General features: G+C 42.3%; 2 protein-coding genes across 2 annotated transcripts in view; one reads left to right on the forward strand and one right to left on the reverse strand.

The window, feature by feature from the left end:
* Positions 1-2,575, forward strand: part of jarid2b (jumonji and AT-rich interaction domain containing 2b) — an 82,326-nt gene extending 79,751 nt beyond the window's left edge. Inside the window, exon 18 of the mRNA XM_079175993.1 lies at positions 59-2,575. Coding sequence (XP_079032119.1) covers positions 59-289 — 231 coding nt within the window. The 3' untranslated portion in view covers positions 290-2,575. The remainder of the gene's footprint in view (positions 1-58) is intronic.
* Positions 2,576-8,758: 6,183 nt separating this feature from the next.
* On the reverse strand, positions 8,759-18,156 carry dtnbp1b (dystrobrevin binding protein 1b; the record flags this gene model as incomplete). Its single annotated transcript, XM_079176262.1, has 4 exons — positions 18,038-18,156; positions 13,995-14,162; positions 10,086-10,229; positions 8,759-9,090 (listed from the first exon to the last, which is right to left on the reverse strand). Exons 2-4 carry the CDS (start codon positions 14,041-14,043, stop codon positions 8,759-8,761), a joined length of 525 nt encoding a protein of 174 aa, XP_079032388.1. The 5' UTR covers positions 14,044-14,162; positions 18,038-18,156.
* Between the last annotated feature and the right edge of the window lie 2,857 nt (positions 18,157-21,013).

Consider the following 21,013-nt stretch of genomic DNA (forward strand, 5'->3'; position numbering starts at 1 on the left):
AAGTGGTTACTTTTTTTTTTATTGTGTATTTTCTTTCTTTTCTGTGCCTTCTAATTAGGAGCAAATCAACAGTTTGGTGAACCAGGTGTGTGGCCGGGCCATGTTGAAGAACGGAGGAGGCGGCGGTGGAGTTGTTGTCACTGCAGTAGCGGGGGACCCTTGCCACGGCCTCAGCCCCGCCAAAGCATCGCCAGCCAAGCGAGGACCCCGAAAGCGCGCCACCGTGGAGGTGTCCCTGGCCCGCCTGTCCTCCAGCCACATACCCAAGGCTGCTGCTGCTGTGTCCTGAGGAGGACGCCACGTCATCACCATCCGGTGTGCTCTGCCCATGCCGGGCCTCCCAAACTCCCCTGTTTTTGTTTTTACATTAAGCAGCATCACTATCAATCCCTCCTCCACCACTCAATATTTAAGATTGATTGTTTTTTAGCTTTGAAAGTCCTCTCACCTGACCTAAAAAAAAAATATTCACCTCCTCCCTTAGTATGACAGGCTTGTTTAAAAAAAAAAAAAAAAAAAAAAAAGAAACGGGGAAAAAAAAGAAAAGCAAGATGTCTTTTTTGCACTAGTGTGAAAGAAGAATTTGTTTTGTTTTTCTGGCTGATTTTAGAATCCCACCGTCCCTCTTTAAGTCGTCTTTTACAACATTACAAGCATTAAGCGTAACATTCACAAGAAAACCTGATGGGCCCTGTTTAAACCTTTTACCTCCATCCTCCTTTCACTGCAGTGGGTTACATTTGTTACCTTCTTCTTGCATCACTCTTTCCTGCCCTCATCTCGCCCCCTGAGACTGAACCCCATTCCTTCTCATCGTGCGTCACTCAACTGTGAACGTGGGACAAATGAAAAGGCGGCCTTTTTTTTCTCCCCTCTCCAGTTTTGTGAAATGAAAATGACATCAAGTAGTTACCCAAAGTTTCTCTCTGTCCTTGGTTTGAGGAAGAGGAGTCCTTTTTTAATTATTTGATTATTTCTTGGTGCAGCACCTGCATAGATTTTTATTTTATTTTTAAAGGGGGGGGGGTTGGTGACGCGAGGTAAAAACTTGAAAGATTACGATGTTGGTTTATTGTTGGTTGGCTATGTTTTTTCAAGTTCTATTTTAAATTTTAGCTTTGTTTTTTGCAAGAAGTCTTCTGTGTATTTTCTTTTCTTTGTCATTGTGGATGTTTCTGTTTGTCGGTGGATGTGAGAGGGGGCAGAGCTACAGCTGCTTGACCTGTGAAAGGTCACCGCTCACCTCACTTCCTGGTAGTATGGAGGGATCCCTCCTTCGCTAGCAAGTGAAAACTGTGCCTGATCCATAGCGAGGAGATCCATTTTATTGGTGCTGTTGGTTATAATTACTGTATAACAACACAAACATTTTAAATCTGGGGGTCAGCACATGCTATCTACTAACAGCTAGCTCACGCTCCCCCAACCCACAGGGCAGAGAGGCTTTCAGGCTTTTCTGGTTCTAGATGTGCAATCGTGTTAACATTCCATTCTTCCAGTCCTCTTGTTTCATCTGTAACAGTAAACATTAATTATTATATTATATTATTATTATTTTGTGTTTTTTACTTTTGTTGGTCTGACGTGTTATCTCAAGTAGAGCCACTAGTCAAAGAGTGTAAAATGTGAAATATCAAATCCAAGTTTTGTTTTTTGTATTTTTTAAATTGTCCTTTTGTTTTTTTTGGCTTTTGCATTTTTCTTTCTTCCTTTTCCAGATATATTATGAGTGATTTTAGAGAGAGGAAAAAGTCCAACACAAACAAAACATCAACTTTTTTTGTACATAATCCTGTAAATCTCTTTAAATACCTGAGCCTTGTTCTGCGGTTAAGGAATAAAGAAAGGAAGGAAGGAATAGAGAAGAGAGAAAACGTTCCAGAGGAGAGTGGTTGATGAAGAAAAAGCCTTACATTTCCCTTTCTTCATCCGTGTGAGTTTGACGCTTACAGGGTTGCTCTGGCTAAACGTGTATAAAAATTTTAAGTGCTGCTTATATCGCTAAGAAAGAAGATATTGAGTAGCCAACGACTCCCCCCCCCCCCCTCCCCCAACCTAGTTTTGTTTGTTTAGCTTTACTTTTTTAAAGAAAAGGGAAAAAGATATGTTCACAAAAAAAATGGGTTTTTACATTTTCATTACTGAAAATTCAACAAAAATGTAGTAGCTACTCATGTTGCACTGAGCTTGCCAGTGGTGACTGTCAAGGAAAAATCCTATAATCCAGTTTGTTGGTTGTCGTCCCTCGCAGAAGACTGAACTGTTTTAGGACTATTTAATAAAATACCAAGTCGGGTGTTTTCAACATAAAAAGTGGTTGTCAAGTTTTTATGGCCTTACAATATATTTTATTCTGATGGGATTTTTTGTTTTGTTTTGTTTTTCAGTTCTCTGTTTTTGTTGGTTTCTTCCATTTTCTACAGTATAAACTACTTGCTCACAGTGGGGTCTCTGGTGACTTAATTTATTAGTGCCGCATCTCGGCCTTTCCCTCCACTCGGAAAGAGAGTCTCATGTTGGTTATATTGACAGTTTTTTACTTTTGCAGTTTGTACTTAAGGTTTAATAAAAACTTACCGACAATTCACTGTCATTTCTTTCCAACCTGCTTGTGTCTCTTTGTGTGCAAATGGTTTTGACGGCGTCGTAATGTAGATCTCAAGTTCTTATCTGATGGGAGTTAACATTAAAAGGCCATTGCACTGATATTACAAAATATGTTCTCACATACAGTACCTCCAGCGGTATTTAGCCTCCAGCCGTAATGAAAATTGACAGAAAATTAATCGACAGCTATTTGGACTATTCAAAACAAGTAATTTGATGACGTCGCCTTGGGCTCTAGTTAGTTTAAACTAATCAACTAATTAATTGTGAAAATCATCATTAGTTTTTTAGCCACGCAGATAATCCCCAGACCATTGTTCCAATTTTAACGGTTAACAGTGAGGCCTGTGGATTGTCTAGAGCAGTGGTTAATAAAGTGGCTTTACGGGACCCCCAGGGGCCCTTGAGGGTGTTCCAAACAGATAACGGAGAAATAAAGAAAGATGATGAAGAATTCTTTTTCTCCATCATCCCTCCCTTACGTAACATACTGTCGGAATGTATGACTAGTCTGGTCATGGGTTTAAAACATTTTCCATCCATTAACTTCTGCTTACCCGGGGCCGGGCAGGCTTAGGAGGGTATTCCACACGTCTCTATCCCCCAGCAATGCTTTCCGGCTCCTCCTGCGGGGCCCAGACAAGATGTGTAATCTCCCCAGCGTGTTCTGGGTCTACCCCAGGGCCTCTTAAAATGTTGGACGTGCCCGGAAAAAACCCTCTAAAGGAAGGCGTCCAGGAGACATCCTGATCAGATGCACCAACCGCCTCAGCTGGCCCCTTTCGACGCGAAGGAGCGAACGGCTTAACTCTGAGCTCCCTCCTCGATGTCTGAGCTCCTCACCGTATCTCTTAGGCTGAGCAAAAGCCACCCTACAAAGGAAGCTATTGTTTAACGCTTGTATCCGCAAACTCATTTCGGTCACCACCCAAAGCTCATGACCACAGGTGAAGGTCGGTACAAAGATGGACTGGTAAATCAAAAGCTTTGCCTTCCAGCGCTGCTGACGCCACACCAAAGCACCGGTCCATCCCACGGTCCATCCCACGCTGAATTTTACCCTCACTACTGAACAAGACCCCGAGATACTTGATCTTCCTTGTTTGGGGCAGTGACTCATTCCCAACCCGGATGGTGCAATCCACCGTTTTGCAGCAGAGAACCATGGCTTGGAGGTACTGACTCTCATCCCAACCGCTTCACACTCTGCTGCAAACTGCCCCAGTGTGTGCTGAAGGTCAGGTTCTGAAGGAACCAACAGAACCACATCATCTGCAGAAAGCAAGGATGCAATTCTGAGGTCGCACAAACTGGACACTATCCTCTCCCCGGTTGCGCCTTGAAATCCTGTCCGTGAAAAACATAACGAAATACGACACAAAATGTTTTTTCATCTTCTTCTTTTGACATACTATACTATATTCAACATATTATACAATGACTTGTTTCGACATACTATAAAATGACTTTTTTTGATATACTATACGATGAATGTTTTCGACATATCTATATTATAACGTTTTTATGACTTTTTTCAACATACTATGATTACTTTTGCCAAAACACTATGCTATGACTTTTTTATGACTTTGTTCTGCATACTATAGTATAGTACTATGACCTTTTAATGATTTTTTATGATATACTATATGATGACTTTTTTTCGACATACTATACTATGACTATTTAATGGTTTTCAACACCTTTTTATCATACTATTTTATGGCTTTTCATGAGTTTTAGCTTCATAATACACTACGATTCTTTTCTACATACCATTCTATGACCTTTTTGACACAATATATTCTGATTAAAATATTTTTTACATATTATACTTTGACTTCTTTATGGCTTTTTTTTAAAACTATTGTATGACCTTTTTCAACATAATATACTGGCTGGCATTAACTGTGGGGGAAATAAGATAGCGTTGGGTTACTCCATCTCCCCCATCCTTTTCACAGCAGCATTGGAGATCATCTTAAATGATCCCGGTCAGGTCGGAAAGTCCCGGTGGACATACGTGGATGACGTTATCACCCCACCTCATAAACAGTCATAATATGGTATGCCATGAAAAAGTCACAGCATAATGTCTCAGTATAACAGATAAACCCAGAAGTCTCTTCAGAGAGCTTTTATGACAAAGAGTAACTGGGCAAGGCAAAAGCGTGTCAGAGGTACAGACATGGGCTGAGTAATAAACCTTGTGCTCTGGAAAACAGGGCAAAAAGTCTTGAGTTTTTTTTGAGAGCTTGGAAAGGCTTGATGGACACCGAGGCTTAAATGGGAATCCTGATACAGCTTGATTACAGGTGATCACTTAGGGAGCAGCTCTAGAAGGTACCAGGACAGGCTGTGACAAAGTACGTCATAAAAGTCATAAGTCATAGTATAGTCTGTCATATAAAAAGTCATAGTGTATAGTACAGTGGTTCTAAATGTAGGGTCTGTGGACCCCAGGGGTCCTTTAGGTCTCATGCAAAAAGGGAAATAAGTTATTCTCACTATAATTCCATCAATTAGTAACACAAACAGAATGTATGACTATTTTGGTCATGGGTTTAATTTCTGTAATTAAACATTGAAAAGCAAAATCCTATCAGATGGATATGATGTGATGTATAGAATTAAGGAGCTGAGGGAGGGGGGTGATATTCCTAGAAATGTTACGAGAAAAACTAGTCTCTGAGAATAAAATGTTAAATTTACGAAAGCACCAAAGTAGTGTTGTTATTTTAAGGATGGCCTCTGAGCAAGGCATTGGTTCAGAAAGATACATACATGTCTTTTGTCTTTATCTTTTATAAACTAGAGACAAAAAAAACTCTATCTTTGACTACACGAAGGCTTGTGTATTTTATTTCAGCACCGTCAGCACTGAGGACGTCACTCCGAATACACTGCGTCACCATAGCTACCCACTGATGTTTTAAGGGGCCGTGCCCAACTGGCAGTGTGGAGAGGAAACAACAAAGAAAAGGCACATGACGTAACTGCTTGTGTTGAACCACAGGTTATGGCGAATTCCGTCCTTAGAGTTTGCTGTGGAGAGGGACGTGTGGAATACACGGCTTAGCCTGCTGCTTCTGCAACCCGGCCCCGGATAAGTGGAGGACAACGGATGGATGGAGAGTCTGCTACAATAGAATATATTTTGCACTGGGCATTTTGCTCAAACATCTTGTGAATGTATGACTTTATAAACTCTTAAATTTCTAATTTTTTTTTTTTTTTAGAATGTGAAAACACTACAGTGAGAAACCATGATCTGTGGGCAAAAGGGGCAAACAGGCCGTACCATGACATCATCAAGTTCCACAGCGAGCGGCAGAAGGTGCGGGATATTTACTTTTTAAAATATCTATCATATTTACTAGCAGTGCTAATATGTTCATGTACCACAGAGCTTACCACTCTATTCCCACCTCACACATGATGTATTATGTAGTTCTTCATAACCTTAATTAAAGTGCACTGGAATGACTGCCACACATTAACCCCACAACATCCACTCTCAGCATTTAAATGACACCCAGTATAACACTAGTATTGCTTACTTTTAAGTTAAAAACAAATTATATTGTAATAACAAATATATACTTGGTACAATATTCTTTCCCGAGAGAAACCCCGTGTATTTCAAAGCCCTCTCCAGTCTTTATCCATTTCCTCCCCATGTCAGCTTTACCTTAAGAGCTGAGGCAGGACTACAAAGGGCACAGGGACTATTAACATGCTCACACTCCAAATCCTGCTAATATTTCATTCTTTATTGTTTTCCTGAAAATGCCTCGATGAAAATTAAACAATGCTTGGGGGAAGAAACATTTATTAAAGTCAGAAACTGTTGGCAGGGGAAGAGAGAGGAAGGAGGAGTAATGCTATCACATCACACAAATGTAAACATTTCTGTACAAAAAGAATCTGGAGACAGTTCAACCTTCTGGGTGTTGTCGAGTGCACACGGCACACAGTCCGAACAGGGATTTGGTCCTCGTTCAAAAGGAGAAGTTCCAATATTATTGGTCAAAGTAATGGCAATGAGTAACTCTCCTGTGTGTGTGTGTGTGTGTGTGTGTGTTAAATCATTGATATCTTGGTACCTGAACTCCATCTGTGGTCTGTCAGCTATACAGTACTATGTGGTGTAAAACCCACTGCCAGGTGACTGCCATCTATGACTCCATGTTTATCAAAGCCAATGGCACAAAAGTATTTTTTGGTAGCTTGTATTTAAAATATTGCAATATGTAGCTCATAAACCAGTTAAAGAATTTCAACAAGCTTTGGGGGTTCAGCTTATCCATACCGTCGTGTAAAATGCATCCATGTGCCCCCTGCAGATCATTTGTTCACTATTTTAGTATTTGCTATATTAAAAGGGCAATTCACCGATGTTCAACCTTATCTATAGCTGAGAGAGATATGCATTGTGAAAAAGGCTCGCAGTTGTTACTGATGTTCTCTGTGTCTCTGGGGCACAGCTCTGTTGTTCTTCTGTATCCCAGTTACGTGACAGCGATGTACTTTGTATACGGAAGAACTACAGCGTGCTAGTCTGGTAGTTGTGGGGCGCAATGCCGCTCAAACAACGTCCTTGTTTTCGTTGCTTGTGTTACATTTTCGAACAGCAAAAATATCGGTGCAGAGGATCTTATGGACGTAGATTTGACAGTGTTTTGTCTGACTCCGATATTCAGCCGAAATCAGCCAGAGAGAGGCCCACTAGAGGCTTGAGGGGACCCTTCAATATTTGGGCTGCCGAGAGCAAACAAAGGTGCTACCTTTGTTCAAATTCGCCCGACGATATCAACATAAAAGGAATAATTCTGCTGTAATGACTGTCGGCGTGGGATTGGATGCTGTCACCGACCACATCCCGGAGAGAGCGAGCCTCGTGTGTGCTTTACTGTGCATGAACGTTTTTATCCTCACTCACACAAAGGAGTGCTGAAGGCCTTCTTCAGGATCCAGAAGATAAAGTTTTGGCTTAATGAGCGACCGTGTTAACTGGTGTCTCTCAGCCGAATGCGTCTGTGGTAGCTGTTAGTGACGGTAGCTTCTGAAAACACAAACAGAACATGTAGGTGTCCCGGTAAAAACCGTCAGTCAATTCTAAATAAATACTCCAACGTGTTTTTAATCTACGCCAACCATCTCCGTAAGTTACTATGAGCAACTACTCCTTGAACTGAAACACCTGTTGCACTGAAACAGTTGTGTTTTGATGCTGTGAACAGTTTGGATTAAATGCTTCCAGCTTGCTAACTCATCTGGATGGCCGGGGCAAAAAAAAACAAACAGGTGCACGCATATTTCTTATGTCGGCTGTAAAAAGGTCTATGCAACGCGCGCAGGGGAAATTATTTCTACCACATTTGCCATCAGCACTTATTAAACATTCACAGAAAAGGTGGCGAGTTGAAAAATCAGTCGTGCTAGGTTTCATCGGTCCAGGTTTTGAGCCGTTTGTAATTTTTGAATTGCCATTTGTCGATGCATTAAAAATGATATGACAAAACCTGGGCATATAAAACGTTCGGCATGTCTAGATTAGATACCACTAGAGGCAAGGGATTCTTTCATACAATGCCATAACCTGATAGAGCTTTTAAAAGCCTTTCCCGTTTGGCAAGTGTTTGGATCAAAACACCATCATGTATTTATGTTCTGCAGAAAAGTAACAGATACATTAATGTTAACAGCTGCAGTTTAGCGAATATGTAAGTGTCAGCATGAAGCATCATGAAAACAGCAAGAGGGGCACATGGATGATTTTAGTGTATATGTCTCTTACTTCCTACTTGTCAGTCACAGGTCTCTCCTGGTCTCAACATGCACAAACATAGAAACAGAATATTAGAGCATTCTCTAAATAGTTTCAAACTATTTATGTGAATGTTAAGCCATCCAATGCTTGTATGCTAAAGGTAACTCAAACCTATTTTATAGGATTCAATTAGAATTGAGAACTCACATCAGTGGTCTTTTAAGGCAAGGTCATGTGGCAGTTAGTGCAACCTCAGTGTGTTTTCTTTCACATCTTTTTCTTCAGTATGACAATTTGAGAAGGAAGCCAATATTGTTATATATCTCGGTTTGATTTTGCAGCTCTGTGCGTTTGTGTTTAAATCCAGTCCGTGTGTCCTCAAACCTTCGGCCTGCTCGTCTCACTGTCTTTGTTGGTCTGGTTCACCCCGTCCACCAACGCTGTGTCAAGGTGCACCTCCTCTTCATCAAGGGTCACTACCACGGGGGCCCTTCTCCTCCTCCTTCCTCCTCCGCCTGATCCTCCAACGCCTCCGCCTCCTCCTTGCTCCGTCTCCTCTTCCTCCTCCTCCTCATCCTCGTCCTCTTCCCCGGCCTCCGTGTCTTGGCTGGCAGAGTCGGTGCAGGTGGATGAAAGGGAAGAAAGCTTGTGGCGTAGCTCAGCCTGGGTGGGGACCTGGAGACTGATCTCTGTGGTGAAGGACTCAACATCTGGAACGGGGAAAAAGAGGAGTCCCTTAGATCAGTGAGTCTCAAAGCGGGGCCCCCTGGGGTCCGGAGGACTCTTTCAGGGGGTCCGTGAATAGTTTTCAGAATTCATAACAGTGAAAGTTTAATTAGGCGTCTAAACATAGCTCAAGTATTGTTTAGTATAGGTTTTGTCAAATATACGTCTTATTGCTATATCAAATAACCTGCGACCTTGAAAACAATCAAACTTCACAAACAGAAAGTAAGCTTCATTATTCAATTAGTTTTACTCAATTAATCAAATTCACGTTTCTTCCTGGAGATGTTTCATCATCATTAACAATCATTTAATATGTTTATTGAAAAGCTGTATATGTGGGCGGGTCACCTGTTAGCCTTTCAGATATTTCCCTCGCAGTAAGCAATTCTGCGTTTTAAAAGACATCAGTCTAAACACAGACCTGACGTCGAGGCTAAAACAGCTAAATTTAGGCTGCCGGTGAAAGTGTAGCAGACGTCAAACTGTAGCCCATGCAGGTATAGCCTAGTCATCAATTAGACCGCTGCTGAACGACAACAGATACAGCTGTACACCAAAATAGTAGCTGTAGTTCATTCTCTTTCTATTCATTCTCTATCTTAAACTGCAAATAAAAGGTGGGCACTGTTCTAATTGTTGGAATTGCTTCATCGGTTTTGTGTAAACTTGCTGGTCGCCTACAGACATTTAAAACATTGAAAGGATTTACTTGCATCACATTATTTTAGACTGAGTTAGATGTTGTAGGTTGTTCACTGTGACAAGAATTTTCCCAAGCAGATGTGGACAGATGGTGTTGGTGTATTTCGCCTAAAGGCTTTTCCTGTCAATCTTCTGAGTCACATATTTCTACTTCATGGCGATGGATTAGCTGTAGAAGTGTATTTCACTTAAAGTGTTGCCTGAGTTATTGAAGTTTAAATGAATTCAGTCCGGGTACACATAACTTTGTGTGTGTGTGTTTGTGGCCACCAACCTGCGACAGGCGAGGCAGTGCTGTTGTCCTCTCCCCCGGAGTGCAGAAACACATCCAGGGCTTCGTGGTCAGACATGTCCATCAGATCCATCTGCTCCAGCATGTCCACGTTCACCTCCATGGACGACATGCTTCCTATTGGCTCTGGACACAACACGAGACAGCAAGACATTAGCGCCGCACAAGATCAAGGAGGGCAGCAGCAAGGGGCTGAGTCCAGGAAGACACGTTTTGTTTTTTCAAAAGTTGCAATGCAGAAGCAAATGGGCACATTCAGGCTGGATGGTATTTGAAATGAGTAAGCTTGTGTACTGTACATAACACATTTTGTTACAATCTTACAATCCAGCGATTACCACAAATAATGGATTGCCAGGTGTCACTACATGTAGGAAGCTGTATACGAAGGCGACGAGCAACATCATTTCAGGATAGGTTCAACATTTTTCCAAATAATGAATAATTTTTAAATGCCCATATGTAAATTGAAAAAGACATTTCTCGCTGTAATTCGGCCTCCCAGAGGCCACGAGAAGAAGCAATCCCAATATAACAGCTGTGGCACGACATTCTTAAATTCAGCTGAAGCAAATATGAAGCTTCAGCTGTCTGAAATAGTCAAATAGAGTATATGTATCGATCCACTTTTGTAAATTATTGGTTAGTAACTTAACTTATAAATGAATAATGCTAATCATCATGGTACCCACGCATGTATAGTTCAAGGCTGGGTAAAACAAAATTAAAATTAAATTCACATTCAATGGGATGAAAGATCGACCTGGCCACATGATGCAATGAACCCAGCACCAAATCAAAGCCACACAGACCAAACTTAAATTAATTTATATTTAGCATAATGGTAATTGTCCACATACTTGTTATGACATGCAATGAAGCGATACATCTTTACCAGAAAATATTTTACTTATTTTATTTTCTGTCTTGTTTTGATATCTTTGTTGTTGTGTTGAATGGCAAACTGGCTTGTGGTTTAATCAGCAGTAGAACAAAACCATTGGAAACTCCTCCCCCAGCTAATACGACTACAGTCCTGGATTCACCACCTTGCAGGGGTACAAACCCCGCTGTTCACCATCACGATGTGCTGCATGCATCACAAACAGCCAGTTAGTGCACTGTGGGGATGAAAGGGGGTGGGTGGGTGGGGGGGGCAAAGTTGCGAGCACAAGAGGAAGAAGGGCGATGATTGGTCGGCGCACAGCAGTGAGAGAAGATGCCATTGGCTACCGTACCTCAAGGAAATGAGGAGAGCAGAGGAGGGCGGCACAGGGAGGGAGAGCAGAATAAAGAGTAAGGAAAGAGAGAAAGAAGGGGAATGTTATTTCCCATGGAGACTGCCCCAAAAGTATCTCCGTCCTTCAAATTGCAACACACACACACACACACACACACACACACACACACACACACACACACACACACACACACACACACACACACACACACACACACACACACAAGTTAGTGTCATATTTTCAGACCACTCAACTTTGGAAATTCATTTGATTGCCCACAAATGTACGCAACACACACTTGCACACTGGCAGGAGGCTGCGGTCCATCAGGACCAAGACCTCACGCCACATGAACAGTTTTTTCCCGTCTTCAGTCGGGCTCATCAACAAAGCCCGGGACCCCCGCTGACTCTATCATCCCCAGGACAATTTCCTACCGGTCACTCCCCTGCACATCCCCTCTAGGTTTCTTATTTAAACACACTCGACACTTTTGCATTACACTTACATTTCACTTGTTTATGGTCCTGTTATCTGTTCGTTTGTGCACTTTATTTTGTATTTCATTTCATTTTATATTTTACTTTATTTTATATTTTACTGTAAATGTCAATACGTTTCTACTTTTTGCACTGTGTTGATTGTTGTTGATTGTTTAATGTTATGCACGACCCGTCATGTCAAATTCCTTGTATGTGCAACATACCATGGCAATAAATAAACTTACACACACACACACACACACACACACACACACACACACACACACACACACACACACACACACACACACACACACACACACACACACACACACACACACACACACACACACACACACACACACACACACACACACACACACACACACACACACAGAATCACTCCTGCACACATATTACTGGATTGGTGTTTAAAATGAAAGAAATGTTCTCCTTCTCTCTCTTTCCCTCTGGAGACAGCAGTGGTGTTTTCTGTGACACATCTTAAAGGAACACGGGTCTAATGCTCGCTAATAGCTTCTCAGTATGCAGACGCTTCTCAAGAGCATTTACATATCTCGCTCGTCAGCTACAAAATGACCACCACACAGCAGCTATTCAGCCTCATAAAACAACATAGTACGGGGGATGTTGATTCAGTTTTCGGCCCTAAATGAAGCCGTCTTTCTTGCACATGAATACGAATAAACTAATGCGCACTGCACACACACACACACTGCACACAAGTCGTCCAACACTACGGCTATGTTGTGAAAGTTTTGGTCCAGAAAGCACTGCTTTGAGAACATCAATTCCATGTGGCTGCCTCCAACATGTTCTTCTTTTAGCCTTACTGTGACCTTGCCTAAAAGGCTCCCCTGTTGGGAGTATTTATATGTGTGTGTGTGCGTGTGTGTGTGTGTGTATAAGACCCTTGAGATTGGCTTTTGATAGCTCAGTGGCTCGTGACATCCGCAGCCCTTTCTCTCCTTTTCTTGACTATCTCCTTTCAGTTTATTCTTTTTATCTCTCTCCCCTCTTCCTCAATGTCCCCAGCTGTAGCTTTGCTCTTCAGTGGCGCCGCCCTGCTGTCGGGATTTGTAGCTGCGCAAGATAATGAGTCGCAGTGTCTTGTGTGCTATTGAGTTTCGAACCATAGCCTTTTTTCAGATGTATTTCAACAGAATTATAATGAAAGTCCCGTCTGTAACTAATTATAAATATTCATATAGCAAATATGACTGGTTGATTTTAATTGGTCTGTCACGGATTTTTGTTGAGCGTCCCACATGCTCGCCTTTGTACTCGGAATTACACCATTTGAAGTGTCGAGCCTAAATGTAAACATCTCCCCTGTCTTTTTACAGTGAACGAATGTAGGCGACACAAGACTCTGACTATGAGCTAACGAGCTGTGAATATTTCACTCACTGCACCTCAAACCTTTGGGTGATTTTGTTATGGATATTATGAAAAAACAGCATTGATCTGAAAAAGAAACAGTTTTGAGTGACAGTGAAAACGTAAGTCTCTCTGCTCCTCTCCTTAAGTCTCTTTCCTTTTCGCTTCATCTTTCCTCCTTCCTCACTGCTCCACAATACTCTCTAATAAGCCACTTCCAGAGGATTAAGCGAGCAGGATAGGTGAGTAAAAGAAGAAGAAACATCACATTGCAAACTCTGGGCTGGTAGAGTCCAATACATCTTTCAGTGCAGGGTGCATATCCCATGAAGTCCCTCATTTACGCACATCATTTGGGTGTTTTAGCACTAGTTTTCGTCAGTAATACACGGGATAAACTGCAGAAGGGTTCCATTACAATCCCAGTGGAAGACTACAGTGATATGGCGCTATGGCATTATTCAAAGGAATGGCTCTACTTGTGGAGTCTTGCTGCAGAAAGCCGTTATGGCTCAATCTCCTGATTTGCAGTTGAAGTGTAAAGGATTCAGCTGATGGTATCAGAACTGTGGAATTAAGTCATTTCAATGCTGGATGGCGTTGCATTCACCCTTGAATTAGCAACAGACACCTCAACCTAAAAGTTAACTCAACATTTTCTTCTTTTCCTTTGCAGGCCTCAGACCAAAAAGAAATGCTTAATTTCAAGCTGTTGGAATGTAATCAAAGAGCATGACTGTGGTATCTGGAGAAACCTCCTCTCTCACCTCTCCTCTCAGCGATCTGCAGGTAGCCAGTGGACAAGTACTGCTCCATGTCTTGCTGGAAGGCCTCCTCAAAGAACTTCTGCCTTTCTTTCAGCTTGACCTGGGGGGCTGGGGCCCCTCCCTGTTCTGCCCCAGGGACTCTCTGTGCGTGCTCCGCGTCGAGCTCCACTAGGAAAAAGAGAGATGGACGTTTTTAAAGTATATGCGGAGAGGGTTAGTTGCTCCAAAAACATAGAAAGCACCCGAAGAGCGTAAAATGTCCAACACAAATGGCAATTCTTCCAAACATATCCTTAAGATTCATGTCTAAAATATAACACATATCTCATATAGGGTATCTCAAACCTGAATAACCACTCAAATATAGTCCATTTTAATTGGCTCAAGGTCTAGCTGCTCTCCCATAAATACAAGTATAAATACAGTCAAAGCTGAACTTTTACTTACACATCTTACACATGTTTCTCTTACCCTTTCACCTGCAATGAATGAGTGCGACGGCAGATAGAAAGCAGCCAAATTCAATCTTTACTAAAGCAGAATGTAGAGCTCAGTGCTCCACAGCATTCACGCATTCTGCAATTCACCCTCAGTGACTCAATACTTTGCCTGCTGTCGGTTGCACGGTTGGGGTCACACTCACTGAAGTACCACACAGGCGAACCTCTCTGCTGCACACACTTCAGTAAAAGCAAGAATCATTTCCCGCAGTCTGTATCCTCAGCCATGCTGTGAATATGTAACACTGCTGCTTAGGAAAGCAATGACTGCTAAGTTTGCTGTATTCCCTCTTGGATTTAAAGATTACAATTCATTCAGTTACCGTTTAGTCACTTTGACATACATTAGAAGTTAGGCTAAAAGGGTTGCATTGTTAAATGGCCTTGTATTTTCTCCTAAAACATGCTATTATTTTGACAGCATATACAAATAGAGTCTTAAATGTGCCGAGCTTTGAATGTCCCGTCTTCTTATTTCTCAGTTTGTAAATCCTCGACTCTTTGCCTCGGCTCCTCTCCTTGTGTCTTAGTCCCTCCCACCTTAGATGTGATCAGAGGAGGCAAGGAAAAAATACAAGGAGAGAAGTGTCACGACAAATGTCGTCTGACAAAATGAGACATCCGTGCTTCAGAGCAGTATTTTAAAGTGACTCAATTGAATATGACGTGCGGCACAGCTGCATCATCTGTCTTTTGTCACGCCGGTTTGATACATCACAGGTGTTGAAAAGACTTCCGCAGCTGTGCATCCTCACTCATAGCTCCTCCACCTCCTTGCTCCTCTCTCCTCTCTCCTCGAGATGCATTTTAGGAATTGAGAAATTCTTCAAGATGGCGCGGGAAGATCAATTTCCGGGTCAGAGGCAGGAGGACGGAGGAGGATGAAAACGAGGAGGCACAACGTTAGAGAAATTAGAAGAGTCCAAGGTATTTACTGGATTCTGATTGGTCCACGCAGGACTCTGTGATTGGCCTGAACAGTGCACTTGGCCCTGTCCTGGCAGATAAAGATGTCTGTGTGGACAGGACGGAAGTGGGAGGGGCATATTCAAGATACGGGGTGATAGAAAGCACGACCCTGCAGATAGAGAAACATTCTCTGTTTGTGTGTGTGTGTGTGTGTGTGTGTGTGTGTGTGTGTGGGCACGGCTGCAGCCTGGAGGCTCAGAAAGGCTGTCTCTTTAGTTCACTTGTCTCCCTCTGATAGATGGCAGCATTATATAAGATGACTCGCTGACACTAACAACTGTGGCCACTACATATAAAATGTCTGATGTGTCCCATCTCTTTGATCCTGCATGGGCTAATATAGACAAAAAACATCCAATTTAGGGAACGATGAGTTTAAAAAGATGCCTAGCCTCAATCAAGAATGCTGCATGTGTCTTTTTTAACTTCTCTTTAACTTCACTGTGATTGTATCCTACACTGGCAAGAATTTGGTCGTTACAGATAAAGTATATTTGATGACTAAAATCGTAGGTAATCTATTTTAGGTAGACTTGTACTCGTTTGTACTCGTACGCAAATGCAATAACCAGCTCTCCTTCCTCATGTTAACACTGAACCTATTCTCTCCTGCATGAGTCTGGCTGCAATAACTTGATAATAAAAACAATGGTGAAAGCATGAAAGCATGAAAGCATGAAAGCATGAAAGCATGCAGACAGCTACCGACAGTACAAACCAAAAGAAATAGAGTAACATGTGCCACATGCACAGAGGTCAATGGCTGTTTGTCTGATGCGTTTTGAACATTGCCTCCTTATGACTATTTGCATTTACTATCACAGGTCATGTTGAGCTGCCCGCCTTACACAGCTCTGCACCCGTCACTACCGTTCCTCTGTGCACACCGCCCCCCCCAAAATCAATACACTGCTTCAGGAGTGTTAAGTGTAACGCAGGATCAGAGTCTGTGTGATCACCCTCACACAGAACGGGAATAAAACAGGCTGAGCTCTAAAAGGGCTCACAGCAGATTGACACGCACACACACACACACACACACACACGTATACAAACAAGGGAACAATAAGGTCCCACCAGAGCTCCCTCATCATGAACACCACATTGACAGCCCTTGGAGACTTGTAAAAGAAACCCTCTCTCTCTCTCTCTACGTTATTCCTCAATCAGTGTCCAATTTATCTCCTTTATCTGACTACATGTCTTCTTTCTCCATCAGTCCCTCATCCTTCCCTCCAGACTGTGTCCATACCCGCTCTGTTGCCTGGTGTGTGTGTGTGTCTTGTGGAGACTGCTCTATTAGATTAGGGGCCTCGGGGAAGCTTTGTTCAGATTGTCGAGCATTGTGTGGGGTCAGTAAGAGGATAGTGAGGGAGTGAGGGAGAAAAGGGTCAGTGCGTTTAGTTATAATTAGGGTTTTCGGACAGACGGCAGTAATGATGGAGCCAGATCCTGTCTTCTTATCCCCGTCGCTAATCAAATTCTCAATCCATTATTAGCCTGAGCTGTCTATTTAGTCGGGTCATCTATATACCTAGTGTGTGCGCCCATCTGTCTGTCTGCCAGTGTCAATGTCTAAACCTGTCCTTTTGTCCATCAAATCAGTCATTTTTTACATTTAATGAGGATCTTTATTTTTATATCTTTCCATGCCTCTTTAGAACCTAAAACCACCTGTCATACATTTCTCTTCTTATGCTACGTATTTCCTTACTAGTCTCTCCTTCCTCCTCGTCTTTTCTTCATCATTATCATCTACCAGACGACCACATCCTGCTACGCATGTCACTGTAGCTACGGGGGCTATTTTTAGCTCTCGCTCATATTTAGCCCGCAGGATTAAGTTTGCGCTGATGACTTTAGTGTAGGAGCACAAGCCATTAAACCCAACACATTCTACCCTTGCAGGCTGAGGTGCACATACAGTTAAACAGACATCCCTGAATCAAGTGTAGAATCGTAGAAGCACCACTACACCAACACAAGTGCTCAAACGAGCCTCACAAAACCGTCTATTCCACAGTTATGGGACATAATTCAAATGCACAGTGGTGAATGAGGGCTCACGCAGACATACAGCTCTGGTGATGATTCATAGGAGCTAAGGCAATTGCATTATGTTTGTCACAGCAGATGATGTCGAAATGACATCATTTCATTCAATTACAAAGACAAATATTTTGGCACTCGTGTGGAATAGCTGCTACAATCTAAAACTGAAACAGCTCTTCGGAAATTAGCACAGAGAGGATTTTTTTCTTCAAGAGAAAAAGAAGAAAATCCATGTGTGAATGAGATCCACAAAGTCTCTAGCAATGAATTTCCTGCATCAGTTTTGCTTTCAAAATGAAAACAAAACATTTTTAACAGAAAATCTTTCACAAGAAATACATGAAATAAAAATCCTGGTGTACTACCTGAGTTTGTACTCGCTGTGTTTCTTGGAGCGTCTGTTTCCGCAATCATGATACAAGCAAAAAAAAGAAAGTCCTACTGTCCGCCTCACAGGCTGGCGCAGAAGCTCATCATACAACCGTACACACCACGTTCTCACAAAGCTGCCCCCCTTCTCACCTCTACAATGCGTGACTCAAAACCCAGGGGAAATAATAATAAAAAGATGATAAATAACATTAAATAATCTTGGCTATTTGTGTAGATGGATCGATATGAAATTAGACTTTTTAAAGTAATTACACTTATATCTGTTCTGTGCGGTAGAAAGACGGCTGGTAAGTGCTGTACAGATGCAGGAAGCAAAAGCCACAGGAAATAGGCTGGTATGTCAGGATGTGTACGCGTGTTAACGTGTGTGTGTGTGTGTGTGTGTGTGTGTGTGTGTGTAGGTGTGTGTGTGTGTGTTTGCTTGCTTACGCGGACGTGTGGGTGAGCATGCATGTGCAGCTTTTGATATACAGACATAATGAACAAGCAGAAAAATTCATTTACCTGCTGATCATAAACATGCAGTCTGTATTTTATTTGCTTTATGTTAACAAGTTTGTGTCTGAAGCAGAACTGTGAATTTTCTTTCATATGTCAAAAAGAAATATGTCATATACACATATGTAAACGTGTGTCCATATGCAGAAATGCAGAGACCAAAACTCACTGGCTTTGCCTTTTATTTGCAGCTATTGTGTTGTGAGAGAAGCAGCTAAGAACCCCCAGCTGAAAAGTGGAGAGGAAACACACCATTAAGGGAAATTCAAATCTTTAGGATTCAACTCAAGCTTTAGATTTGACTAAATAGAGTCATTTTCTCACAGCTTGGCTCACAAAGCAAAAAATGCAAATCTTAGGTTTAAGTGTTCATCATACAAGCTTGGTCACCACTTCTCTTCTGTACAGGAAATGCTAATTTGGGCTCACTTGCAACAGGAACTAATCTTATTTCATCGAGGACACTTTTTCAATAGGACTTCTGAAGCGCTAATCTTAATTAGAGCTCTTTCAGCATTTTGTTTAGTAAAATGTCTTAGGTATAAAGGATTTTGAGTTAGAACACTGACAGGCTCCAATTTAAGTGACCGTAAATAACAAGCGAGCCTAACAGCCGCCTTTTCAAATGGAAATATATCTCTTAGGGAGTCATTAACAGCCAATTCAAGTCACCGCTGAGCCGGTCCACAGTCATTTACACTTTGTAGTGTACTTCACATATCAGGTGCTGAGGGAGCTGTGCCAATGGAGAGAAGGTTATGTTTGAAGCCTTGGTGGACAAACAAAGGGACAGACGGACGGATGAAAGTGTCAGTTTGTCTTTAATGCCAGCCACAGGCCCGGGACTAGAGCCAGCCTTTGTGTGCCTGTGTGTGCAGACAGTATTAGACATGTAATGGTCCTCTGAGGTTGTTTGTGTATGCGGGCTAGAAAGACACACAGAGACAAAAAGAGGGATGGGCGGTGAGACGCAGGATGTGTAAGGGGGTAAATGTGTTCATGCAAGTGTCATTCTTTGAGGAATTGACGACCAGGGGAAAGGGACATGGCCACAGGGCGTGACCGTGAAGTCAAAGCGGAAGAGGTCACAACATTTTAAACACTTAACGTGCGAACAATCCATCCACAATCTCGTAATAGCCGTTTCATACACTTTACATCACACAGACCAAACAGGATCAAACGTTCAATATCTGATATAAAGTCCCCCTTGTTCTACCTGTCACTTTAAATTAGCTGTCTGGTCTCAGATGGATTTGTTTCCGTTTGCTTTTAAAGGCCTAATATTTCATTCTGAGACGGCAGCGGCGCAGCCTGAAGACCAAGAGGCAGGCCTGACAGTGGAGACAGCCACTGCTTCTTCTTCTTCTTCGTCGTCTTCGTCTTAAGCCCTGCTCACTCAGCCGTGGTATTTTTAGATTCTGTCCGCCTCGCTATATATCTCAAGTGCTCAGGTTTCCGCCAAAGGCAGCCCCCGTGCTGTATATAAAACACACACACACACACACACACACACACACACACACACACACACACACACACACACACACACACACACACACACACACACACACACACACACACACACACAGTCACTCCCTTCTCTCTGTTTACACACACTTCAAAAGTACTTGCATGTAAAGTGACAAAATGTGCACGATACAGAAACTGTTTTTTTCTTCAGAGGGACTGGATGAACTTTCTGTGTGTGCAAATTAAACATATTTAAGCATGCACAGGTGACAAGGGGAATGTACACACAAGTGTGATGTGACAGTGTAATCTGTAGCATAAACCATCGAGGCTGATGTAAGGAAATGTGCATGAAGCTACTCAAACACATACATACACGCCCTGCTGGCCTGGCAATGCCTTCACACTCATCGTCAAATCGATCATCCTCACGCTCTGTGGCTCACTGCACACACACACACACACACACACACACACTAGATACAGCACACATTCACAGCTCAAACTGCCCCCACATACACCCAGCAGTTTTTACTGTCCTTGTTTCACGGTCTATCGCTTCTTTCCTGCCGATAACACCTGTCTGCTGTCACTCTGTCTGTTGAACAGCAGTGGCAGCTTCATGAGGTTTCTGTCCGGTCTTTGCGAGCTGCAAAACATCAGCTGCTGAGTTCAGGCACTCGCACAGTCACTCACAGACGCCTGTGAAGCCGGTAGAGAGTTGTTGGCATTTGGTGCTGTTTATTTAAAAAAAGGAAATAACATTGTGTCACCTGGATGAATATTTAGCTCAAGGAAGACAACATCATTAAGTATGTATTAGCCGCCTTTGCACATCGCTAGCACATATTAAATCTAATTGTCAAGCCTCCGACAGCCTTCCAGCAGTTAAGTGTTATTGCTATGCTTTGTAGTATAGCTTGGTTTTCTTAAGAACTCTTGCCTTGGGGGATCCAAGATTGAAACTGCAACTACAATTCTTTCTCTCTTTGTTGGATATGATGACATTTTCAAATGCAAAAAAACCCTATACAGTGACATTCTGCATTATTGAACACTGTTCCACACTAGCTGCAGGCTTTACTTTGTTCTAATTTACAGGGAAACAAGAAACCGACACAAACTTTGTCGTAA

The sequence above is a fragment of the Pholis gunnellus genome, assembly GCF_910591455.1.
Source record: "Pholis gunnellus genome assembly, chromosome: 16".
Lineage (NCBI taxonomy): Eukaryota > Metazoa > Chordata > Actinopteri > Perciformes > Pholidae > Pholis > Pholis gunnellus.